At 47.8% G+C, this 11427-nt stretch overlaps 2 protein-coding genes across 2 annotated transcripts; both read right to left on the bottom strand.

The window, feature by feature from the left end:
• Positions 1-6569, bottom strand: trmt1l (tRNA methyltransferase 1-like; the record flags this gene model as incomplete). Its single annotated transcript, XM_080506841.1, has 14 exons — positions 1-332; positions 403-496; positions 631-797; positions 877-943; positions 1059-1228; positions 1984-2196; positions 2446-2740; positions 2837-2919; positions 3959-4064; positions 4153-4309; positions 4399-4463; positions 5398-5511; positions 5722-5787; positions 6509-6569. 14 exons carry the CDS (start codon positions 6567-6569, stop codon positions 155-157), a joined length of 1836 nt encoding a protein of 611 aa, XP_080362967.1. The 3' UTR covers positions 1-154.
• A 729-nt stretch (positions 6570-7298) lies between these two features.
• prpf38a (pre-mRNA processing factor 38A) lies at positions 7299-10998 on the bottom strand. Its single transcript, XM_080506527.1, has 9 exons — positions 10785-10998; positions 10163-10322; positions 9147-9268; positions 8992-9077; positions 8471-8581; positions 8261-8394; positions 7679-7770; positions 7537-7585; positions 7299-7457 (listed from the first exon to the last, which is right to left on the bottom strand). The coding sequence occupies exons 1-9, from the start codon at positions 10912-10914 to the stop codon at positions 7418-7420; spliced, it is 924 nt and encodes a 307-aa protein (XP_080362653.1). The 5' UTR covers positions 10915-10998; the 3' UTR covers positions 7299-7417.
• Positions 10999-11427: the final 429 nt, after the last annotated feature.

Below are 11427 nucleotides of genomic sequence, written 5' to 3'. Positions count from 1 at the left end.
TCAACAAAAAAAAGAAACTTTTATTGAGTTTGGAGCCGGACTTCCTGTCTGGCTGCTAGCGTTAGCCATGTCGGTGTGCTAGCCACTCTCCTGGCTGCTAGCGTTAGCCATGTTGCTGTGCTAGCCGCTCTCCTGGCTGCTAGCGTCAGCCGTATTAGCGCACTTGCCGCTCTCCTGGCGCACTAGTGGCGTTAGCGGTGGGCGTGCTGTGACGTGCTAGCACGGCCTTGAACTGCGTTAGCGTAGCGTCGGTTCGGACTCCGGTGGGGTCAAAGTGCGTGCGGCTGACCCGGAAGCCGGCCTCCGTCAGGTACTGCAAGAACCGGTTCAGTCTGGAACAGACAGCAAGGATTAGCAGTGCTAGCTTGCGAACCGGCTATCATACTAGCAGGGCTAACCCACCTGGGCATGTTCATGCCCCTGATGCTGTGGCGGTGAATGCTGTAGTAGAACGGAGGATGCTCCGCCCACTTCTCACTGCGACGACGCTTCGGGGCTGCAGGGAAACAGGAAGTCACACAGGAAGTCTCAGTAAAATACGTCAAATACGACGTAAAAGCGACAAACTAAAGAGTACAAAAGACATAAAATGAAAAAAAACAATTATTGAAGGTTGAACCTTATTCTAACCTGTGGGCTCCGACTCGTCGTTGGCCTCCGTTGTCTTGACGACGGCGCCGCACTCCGCCTCGGCGAGCAGCGTCTTGAGCAGCGGCACAACGTCGTCCAGGCCGCGCTGCTCTGCCGCCGCCGCTAGCATCTTCTTCAGAAAGTCTCCGGAGAACAGAGAGCCCGCCCTGCCACGTGAGCACTGCGTTAGCTTAGCATCGGCAGATAGCATGATGATTAAATAGCTCACACCGCTAGCTCAATTACCACAGTGGGCCGAGCTTCACCGACGTTTTACCGGGGAGGGTGTCGTCGCAGCTGCACGGCAACGAGTCTGAGGAGAGACGCGAACGCTCACCGCGTCAACACGTCTGAGAAGCTAATGCTAAACGTTTCACCAGGAGAGACTCCGGGGATAACGGGCTCATGACAATGATGTCATCACTCACCGCCCAGACTGCGCTCCTCGCACCACTGGCAGTGCGTTAGCGTGTGGATCTTCCGGACCGACTCGTCGGCCTGCGACGGACCGCGGAGAACCCGAAGCACCACGAGTACGAAGTGTTCCAGAGCCGCCGCTAGCAAGACCTGCACACCTTTGTTGCAGCGCGCCGCCGCCCTGTGGAGAAACATGGTAACATGCTAACTGCCAATGCTAGCCTTTGATACAGCAGAAAAGAAACTTGTCTTATTGGACGCTACAACAGTAACTTAGACCAGTGTTTTTATCAACAGGAATCCAGTAAATCCAGAAAACAAGGACTTTTTTTAATAGTGCCTCCCTCAGTGTGAAACCTGGACCTGATGGATGAAGAGCTGAGATCCTGGTTTTCAAAAACTTCTCCATCACTGTCACTGACACAGTACTTTGATACAAGATGGTAGCAGGAGGTGGAGATGAACCACACTGACGTCTGTCACTTTACATTTCACCCGCAAAGTTCTGTGCTGCCCTCTAGTGGTGAAGAGTATTTATACATGATTACTCTGCAACACACATTTCACGTTTTTTTTTGAAAAAAATGTGAAATTGGATAATTTCCCACGACGCACCTGACGAGATCCGGAGGAAACACCAGTGTGCCGCGGAGCAGAGGTTGAAAAACACTGAGATAGACAAGTAACTTTAATCTGATTACTGGTTTGGAAGTAGTAACGCATTAGATTACTAGTTACTGAAAAACTGTAACTCACATGAGAGGAACTCGTTACTAATGAACGCGTTACCAGCATCACTGCTTACGGCCATGTGGAGACAAGCTAACTGCTCATGCTAACCTTTGTTACATCCCTATGGAGAAATATGCTAACTGCTAAAGCTAACCGGAACTTTGTTGCGGCCCTGTAGCCCCCCCCCCCCCCCCCCCCTCTCACCTGGCTGCCGCCCCCACCACCACGCGGACGCCCAGTTCGCGGTAGTACTCGGTGCGGACGACGCGGGCGGCATAGTGGCGCAGCGTGGTGTCGGGCGTCTTGGCGTAGAGCGCCGCCGTGTCCGTGCAGGTGAGGGACACCACACCCAGGTTACGCACGTTACGGAACGCGGAGTCCAGGAAGTTGACCGGGGAGCCAAACGGGTCCAGGTGGCTGTGTGGGGGAACGGGGGCGGGGCCAGGAGGGGAGAACAGGTGATAGCATGCTAAAAGGTTAGCGCCAGCTTCACGAACGTAGCATGACAACAGGTGAACTATAACATGCTAACAGGGTAGCTATAGCATGCTAACATACCAACTACAAACTTTTAACTGACGATAAAGCTAATGCTACAGCTGAAATCGTACTTCAGCTTAAACTAATGCTAATGCCAGTAGCAAGAAGGAGGCTAGCTTATCGTACATGTAGTCGAATGCTCTCAGGTGCATGATGACGTTCGCGTCCATCTTGGCGACTTCCACCGTGACGGCGGGGGCATCAGCACCGGCAGCGACGTCGTCAGCCGGGCTGCCCGCGGGGCTGGCGGCGCTAGCGCCGCCTGGCGCCGGTCCCTCGGCCTCGGCGGGCGGAGCCTTGACGGTCACCTGGTTCAGCTGGCAGTTCTCGCGGATGTTCCGCACGCAGACGTCGCTGATGTCGCTCACGGTGACCCGGACGGCGCCGTGCAGATGCTTCGCCCACTGAAGGCCCATGATGCCTGGCGGACAGAGCGAACGTCAGCGCTAGCGCTTAGCGCCCAGTGCGACGTGCGGGGCTGCAGGTGGAATGTCGCCGCGGCGACGCGGCAGCTGACCTGTTGCTCCGAAGGCGTCCAGGCAGTCCAGGGGAGGCGTCCTCTCCGACGACAACACGGACAGACAACACAACACCAGCTGTCTACACACACACACACACACACACATGTGGTAAGTCACACGGTTCGTACGTAAGGCACAGCGGCACCAGATTGGCAGGGAAGTAACTTCATACGATGTAAAGACTCGTTTTGATTAAGAAATGGGAACGTGACCCAAAAAAGCCCTGCTTAGACCTTGAGTGGCCACGACTTAGGAAGATACGGTAAGGTAAGGTGAGGTGAGGTGAGGTGAGGTGAGGTGAGGTGAGGTGAGGTGAGGTGAGGTGAGGTGAGGTGAGGTGAGGTGAGGTGAGGTGAGGTGAGGTGAGGTGAGGTGAGGTGAGGTGAGGTGAGGTGAGGTGAGGGTAGGGTAGGGTAGGGTAGGGTAGGGTAGGGTAGGGTAGGGTAGGGTAGGGTAGGGTAGGGTGAGGTGAGGTGAGGTGAGGTGAGGTGAGGTGAGGTGAGGTGAGGTGAGGTGAGGTGAGGTGAGGTGAGGTGAGGGTAGGGTAGGGTGAGGTGAGGGTAGGGTAGGGTAGGGTAGGGTGAGGTGAGGGTAGGGTAGGGTGAGGTGAGGTGAGGTAAGGTAAGGTAAGATAAGCCTTTATTGATCTCACAAAGGAGAAATATACTTGTTCCATTCTGCTCTTAAGGACTCTTGAGCAGGAAAGACAAGAAATGTGCAAAGAATAGAGGAATCTTATATACAATGACTATCAAGAACTCTAAGGACCAAAATATTTACAGTAAAGAGTAAAAATAGGACTAAAAATAAGATAAAAATCACAAACTATAATAAAGTATAATAAGTTCTAAGGGGAGCAAAATATACAGTAAGATGAAATACAAGGAAAATAAACTATGATGGGGGGGCAAAGTGTAGAATAAAGTACAATAAACATACTATAGTAAAAAATAATACCGGTGTTGGCAGAGCAGGGTCAGTCCTAACAAGGTCGATTAGTGACGTAGATAAAGTGGCAACGTGACGCCATCCACACCCGAGGATTGGCCGCCGCACACGCTTTTATGTGGGGTTTCGTTAATGTGTGTGTGTATCGGTGTGTGTGTGTGTGTTTCCACCTGTTGGTCTTCATCCTGCAGTTGAAGTACGTGTCGCTGCGCTGAGGAGACGAGAAGTTCTGAAGAACCTGGACGACGGTGTTCATCTCGTCCATCGTCTGGACGCCTGAAACACACGAGCGGGGTTCGGGAGACCAAACACACGAACGCGTCTGTAGCGCCCAACACGGGGGACCGCGCATGACCACACTGACCGTCCCCCTGGTGGGCGGGGCTCGCGCTGCCGGCGTAGCTGCTCTCCGTCTCGCCGCGGTTGCCGTGGCGACGCAGATGTCCGATCATGTCGGTGCGGCGGGCGATGGTCCCCGAGCACACCACGCAGTGGTAGTGGGCGCCGTGCCGACCGCTCGCCTGCAGGAGGGGGGGGGGGGGGCGAGGCCATGAGTGGGGAGGTGATGACATCATGGCTCGGCGACAGAGGGACAGCGGGGGGAACTCACCTGGTCCGAACTGGTCCCAGGCTTCGGCGGGCGGCACGGCAGATGGCAGATACACATCCTGAGACCTGGAACCGCAAAGTAATCCCATTACTACCAGGAAGCCAGCTCCAGACGCTACGAAATTAGCCAAAGGTGCTAAGAAAGAGCTAAAGATGCTAATCGATGAACTAAAGACACTTTTAAAAGAGCTAATATGGCTAATAGGTCAGCTAAAGATGCTAAGAATGAGCTAAAGATGCTTTTAAAAGAGCTAATATGGCTAATAGGTCAGCTAAAGATGCTAAGAATGAGCTAAAGATGCTTTTAAAAGAGCTAATATGGCTAATAGGTCAGCTAAAGATGCTAAGAATGAGCTAAAGATGCTTTTAAAAGAGCTAAAATTGCTAATAGGTCAGCTAAAGATGCTAAGAATGAGCTAAAGATGCTTTTAAAAGAGCTAATATGGCTAATAGGTCAGCTAAAGATGCTAAGAATGAGCTAAAGATGCTTTTAAAAGAGCTAATATGGCTAATAGGTCAGCTAAAGATGCTAAGAATGAGCTAAAGATGCTTTTAAAAGAGCTCAAATTGCTAATAGGTCAGCTAAAGATGCTAAGAATGAGCTAAAGATGCTTTTAAAAGAGCTAATATGGCTAATAGGTCAGCTAAAGATGCTAAGAATGAGCTAAAGATGCTTTTAAAAGAGCTAAAATTGCTAATAGGTCAGCTAAAGATGCTAAGAATGAGCTAAAGATGCTTTTAAAATAGCTAAAGCTAGAAGCTAGAAAACAGTGCTTTTAACAGTTTTATAAAGACACAAAGAAGCTCAACAACGGCCAGGGATGTGTAAAATTCATCCAAGGTCATGGAAATGTTACAAATAATTGACTTATTATAATAAGTTGTCTAAATCGGAATCGTCTATCTGGGAAAAAAACGCTGTCGTCTAATAAGGACTCGTCTATCCGGGATGAAACCTCAGAAACCTACATTAATGATGGGAGCAGTTAGCGTTAGCCACCTTTGAACTCCACGGAGATCTTCCAGTGCAGGTTGACAAGGTGTCGTCGCAGCTTGTGGCTGTAGCTCGCCTTGAACTTCTCCTCGGGACACAGGGGACACGTCTTCTTGCCCGCTATACAAAGCACACATGCTAGTTAGCGTCACATGCTAAGACTAAGGTTACAGACCGCATGGCTGCAAGAGCTAAAGTGAGCTAAAAATGAGTCCAATTAGCTAAAATAGCCAAATTAGCTCAAGAAAAAACTAAAGTGACTAATCAAACGTTGCTAAGAGACGAGCTAACATGCAAAACCATGCCAAGTGTGTGACTAACACAACCGACCGCTGCTCAGGTCCACTAGCGCCTCCAGAGCCTCCAGGCTAGCTTGAATTGACACGTGGGGGTCAGCTGCAACACAGAGCACAGCAAGCTAACAGGTTAGCATCAGCAAGCAGCGGCTAGTCAAAAACGACATGAAAGGTTAGCATCTATTTTTTTCATTATTAGCATTTATGTTACCACTTTAATCAATGGTAACTTGTCAAGTAATTTATTCGATTAGTTGTTTACTACTACACTTAATATTGGATTTTTTTCCCCCATACATTTTCAATGTGTTCCAGTAGCGACCACAGGTTGGCAGTAAAGAGTCTGCTGTGGCTGTTTTCTGTTTTGTTTTGGACTTTTTCCCATATGTGTGCTTTATGTCTATAAAAGAAAAAAATGTGCAACCAAAATAAGACAATAAAAATGCTGTTTGGATGATTATTCCTTTTATTTATGAGTCAAAAACTGCTGTTGATCTCAAAGAGAAAAGGAACCTCTATTAATTCATTCCAAATTGATTTTTGATCCGTATTCACTTCCATACACGTCCTCCTCCTTTTCCTTCCTTTTCATCCTTCTTTTCTGCCCAACTCTTCCTCCTCCTCCTCTCCCTCTCCTCTCCCTCTGTTTGGGCCCCGTGGTGCAGCTCCGCGCTGAGGCCCGTCCCCCAAGCAGCTTTCCCGCGCTCGCGCCCCCACGTCACAAACACGCGTCGCACGTCGCTTCTGTCCCCTGGGCGTCGCGCTCGAGGCGCAAACACAACTCACGCGGAATTAACTGAAGTTTTTCGCGTCTTACTCACGTTTGTCGGAGGCGTCCTCCTCGTGCAGCTGAGTTGCGGCCTTCTCGCGGAGCTCCGCCATGACGGAACGTGGTGACGTAGGCAATGCGGCGCGCTCCCTTAAAGCGACACGCACCGAGCACTTCCGGTTCTGAGGACGACGATTTCTTCTCTGCATCCACACGTTATTCTCTTCAATACTCACATTTTTTAAATCAATCAATGAAGGACGATTGAGGGTGTTGTCGGCAGCTGCTGAAAGTAACTAAAAAAGTAACTTGTCTAACTTAGTTACTTTTAAAGGTTCAAGGTGTTTTATTGTCATATCACCAGTAAAAGCCAGGTTTCACAGTGAATGAAATTCTTATTTTGCCGTCTACCCTGGAGACGACATGCATAAATAAGTATATACACAAAAAATAGAATAAAATAAAATATAAAATAACAGAGCAGTGCAAAAACAATTAATCTGTGAAGTAACTAAGTTACTTTTTAAATGAATGAGTAATCAGTGATCGAATTAGATTTTTTTTAAGTAACCGTGGCAACACTGGTGGTCACATCTGCTTTTTTTATGTTTTTCCGATTTAATCTCTTTTCACCTACCGTACTCCAGTCCTCCCCTCACAATCTGACATCCTTCCTGTTTCCTCCAGCTCACTTCCTGGTTGGTCACTTCCCTCTGCCAGCTTTCAACCAACCACCAGCCGTCAACCAACCATCAACCAACCATCGACCAACCAAGGGCTCTCAAACATTAGCATAAGAAACTTATTAGCCACTAACAGTCATTCAGATTCACACGTGGATAAGAAACTTTTATTTCAACACGTAGAACAGCAATTGCAAAAAAAAGTCGTTGACACAGAAAACAAAGCAATGCTAACAGATAAAGCTATGCTAGCATCGGGAGCAGAAAGACTCTGGGTTTCACTCGTTCCCTCGTCGGTTCTTCTTGTGACTTTTCTTTCTGAAACAAGACGAGAAAAAAAACAAAAAAACATGAGCTGACACCGTGACGCTAGCAGATGCTAACTCGCGTAGCTTACCTGTCGGGAGACTTTGAGTGGCTGCGATGTCGGTGGCTGCGATGATGAGCTGGAATGACACGGACAGGTTAGCGGTTCTGGTTCTACAGGTTCGGAAGTGGTTCTGGTTCTACAAGTTCAGGTTCTGATTCTGGTTACGGACCGGGCGATTTGGATCGGTGTCGTCGTTCTCGGGATCGGCTGCGGTGACGTCGTGGACTTTTACTGCGGTGACGTTCACGACGAGGAGATGGACTGGAATCATACACAAGTTAGAGGAAATGCTAACTGGCGGCTTTGCTAACGGCTAAGCAAAAGCTATGCTAGCATAACATCGCTAATTGGAGTTAATGCTGACTGGAGGCTATGCTAAGGGCAAATGTCACCAACTGGAGGTGCCACATACTTTAATCCTAATGGCTAACATTGCTAATTGAAGCAATGCTAACTGGAGGCTATACAAACAGCTAACTGGAGGCTATACAAACAGCTAACTGGAGGCTATACAAACAGCTAACTGGAGGCTATACAAACAGCTAACTGGAGGCTATACAAACAGCTAACTGGAGGCGATACAAACAGCTAACTGGAGGCGATACGAGCTGCTGACTGGAGGTTATACTGACTGCTAACTGGAGATGATACTAACAGCTAAAGAGACTACGTTAAGGCTAAAATCTGCTATCGGCTCACTGAATGATCGTTGCCAACTGCAGACAATGCTGGTGCTCGTTGTGATGCTAACCTGCGTCTCTTGGGGGAGCGGCTCCTGCGGCGTGGCGAGCGGCTCCGTCGGTAGCGCGGCGACGGGGAGCGTCGGGGACGGTCGTTGTCACGGTAACCCCGTCGGTGTGGCTCTGGCGTCTGGAGTCGCTCCGCCTGCCAATCGGTCAAACGTGGTTAGCATACGAGCTGCTGGCGGCTAAGCTAAACTAGCACGCCTGTGTGCTTGCACCTTGTCCTCGTCGTCCTCTTCGTCCTCGCTGGTCTCGACCTCGTCCAGGTCTTCCTCCAGAGCGCTGACCCGCGTGTCCAACATCTCCGCCTCCTCCAGGACCTGACGCTTCTACAACCAGAACCACAAGACTGGGTCAGGACCAGAACCAGATGCTTCCAAGACCAAATCCAGAACTACTATACTGGATCAGGACCCAGACACTTCTAAGACTAGAATCATAAGATCGGATCAGAACCAGAAGTTTCTAAGAACTATCACATGCTATGGGCTAATGTTGGCGGTTAAGCTAACTGAAGGCTATACTAATGGCTAAGTAAACGCTACGGATATAGCTAACATCACTACTTGGAGCCAATGCTAACTGAAGGCTATGCTAAGGGATAATGTGGCTAAGTGGACGCTATGCTAACAGCTACATGGAGGCTCCATAAACATTGCTAATTGGTTGCTATGGTAGCTGGAGGTTATGCTAATGTTGCTTTGTCCAGCCCCTCCCCCTCCCTTGTAGCCCCGCCCACCTGCAGTCGTGGCAGGATGACATCACAGACCCTCTCGGCGTGCAGCAGCTCGTCGATGAACTCGTCCACGTGGATCAACTCGAACTCTGCGGGGAGAACCGAGTCAGAACCAGAACCAGAATTGTGGAAGACCTGGTCCAGTACCTGAAACTCACCCCCATTGCGGTTCTGGCTCTTGATCTTGCGGTAGTCGTTGTAAAGCGGCTCCAAGTACTTGTAGCAGTCCACCGCCGTGCCGGTCAGTCGCATGTAGGTCGCCCCGAGCAACCGCACGTACCTGGAACATGAATGATAAAGAGTGAATACTACAAAACAAAGAGCAGGACCTGGAACATGAATATAACATACATTTTACATCATTAAAAACAAAGCTAAGATTAAAAAGAAACATTTAAAGAAACTAATAGTGCTACAAGATAGATAGATAGATAGATAGATAGATAGATAGATAGATAGATAGATAGATAGATAGATAGATAGATAGATAGATAGATAGATAGATAGATAGATAGATAGATAGATAGATAGATAGATAGATAGATAGATAGATAGATAGATAGATAGATAGATACTTTATTCATCCCCAAAGGGAAATTGTCTTGTTGCAGCAATCTGGTACATACGAATATTATAAAATACAATAGAATAGTAATAAAAGTAAGAAATAACAATATACAAAAATCTGGGTATAAGACAAAGTAAAACACAGAACGGAACTTGGGCACTTAGAAATAAGCAGTAGATAAAAGCAAGATCAATAAATAGTAAGGTGCAGTGGCAGAGCCATTAGAAGCAGGTATTATATAATAATAATAACAATAATACACATAATAACAATGTGTAATAGTGTATAATACTCGTGTATAGTACTACTAATAATGGTAGCAATAATATAACAATAACAATATATATATATCAGTAATAATAATAATAATACCATGGTAATAGTGTACTTGCACATGTATAAATATATGTATATTTACATGCAATATGAAATATATGATCTAATATAAGTATCAATGTAATTTAGGCTGATTGAGGCTCTGACGGAGGCAGAAGAGTTAAAAAGTCTTGTTGCCGTGGGGAGGAACTAATAACTAATATAGTTTTAATAAATAAAAAAAGAGGGGAAGACGTCAGGACCTGGTCCAGGTCCAGACCCAGGACCTACTTGAAGTCCTCGTTCTTGATGAACTCCACGATGATGTCCTTCTCTGGCTGGATCTGCAGCATCTTCAGGGTCAAACACAGGAAGGGGGTCGGCTTGATGTTCCCCCCGAAGACCCCCCCGACGAACTTCAGCTCCATGGCCTTGTCCACCACCAGCTCCGCTAGACCAGTACCAGGACCAGGACCACAGGTTACGACCAGGACCAGAACCACGACACAACCAGGACCACAGGTTACAACCAGGACCAGAACCACAACACAACCAGGACCAGGTTACAACCAGGACCAGGTTACAACCAGAACTACAACCCAACCAGAACCAGGTTACAATCAGAACTACAACACAATCAGAACCAGGACCAGGTTACAATCAGAACTGCAACACAACCAGAACCAGGTTACAACCAGAACCAGGACCAGGTTACAACCAGAACCAGGTTACAACCAGAACCAAGACCAGGCTACAATCAGAACCAGGTTGCAACCAGAACCAGGACCAGGTTACAATCAGAACCAGGTTGCAACCAGGACCAGGTTACAATCAGAACCAGGCTACAACCAGAAGCAGTAGAGTGAGTTTAAAGACGGACAGATGCTAACAGGAGCTAACGATGCTAGGTTACCCGTGAGGCCGAAGCACTCCTCCTTCCAGTACTTGGACTCGTAGATCCGGGTCCGGATGATCTTCTCCACGAGGTACTGCGGGTTCGTCCCGTGGATGCTGTTCGCGTCCTTCACGGTCCGGTTCGCCATCTGGACCACAACCAGAACCAGAAAGAAAGAAAGAAAAAAAGAAAGCAACTCCGCTAACTGAAGCTAACGGACGAGATACCGGAAGCTCGTGGGGTTAAAACCGGAAGTGACATGACAATTTCCGGGGAGAAACAATTTTTGAACGAGTGCACATTTATAAAAAACATAACGGAGAATTTAATACGTTTTTTTCAATAAACTTTACTGCAGTTAGTGGGATTACAGACAAATAGAAAAAAGAAAATACAATAAACACATTATACCAATACTGCTATTCTAAAACGAGAAGCGCAGTGGTCCTCAATTATTTACCACCAAGGGCCAACATCAGACCAGCATGCCGCGCATTTTCTGCTCTATCTCATTAAAAATAGTTTAATTGCAGATGTTTTAGCTAATGTTGCCATTATTACTATTATTATTGTTATTAAATATTATGAGTCGTAGTAGTCAAGGTGGTTGTAGTAATAATATAAACCTGGGATTTTCAAACCGTGGGTCGAGGGTCAAGTG

This window comes from Blennius ocellaris (assembly GCF_963422515.1).
Source record: "Blennius ocellaris genome assembly, chromosome: 12".
Taxonomy (NCBI): domain Eukaryota; kingdom Metazoa; phylum Chordata; class Actinopteri; order Blenniiformes; family Blenniidae; genus Blennius; species Blennius ocellaris.
The sequence above is the reverse complement of the archived record's forward strand: the minus strand, read 5'-3'. Positions and strand labels throughout refer to the sequence as shown.

Coding starts and splice junctions, on each gene's coding strand:
- prpf38a (XM_080506527.1), bottom strand. CDS start 10,914: ATGGCGAACCGGACCGTGAAGGACGCGAACAGCATCCACGGGACGAAC. Junction 9,269..10,162: donor ATCAAGAACGAGGACTTCAA/GTAGGTCCTGGG, acceptor TTCATGTTCCAG/GTACGTGCGGTTGCTCGGGG. Junction 7,771..8,260: donor CGCTCCCCCAAGAGACGCAG/GTTAGCATCACA, acceptor GTATGATTCCAG/TCCATCTCCTCGTCGTGAAC.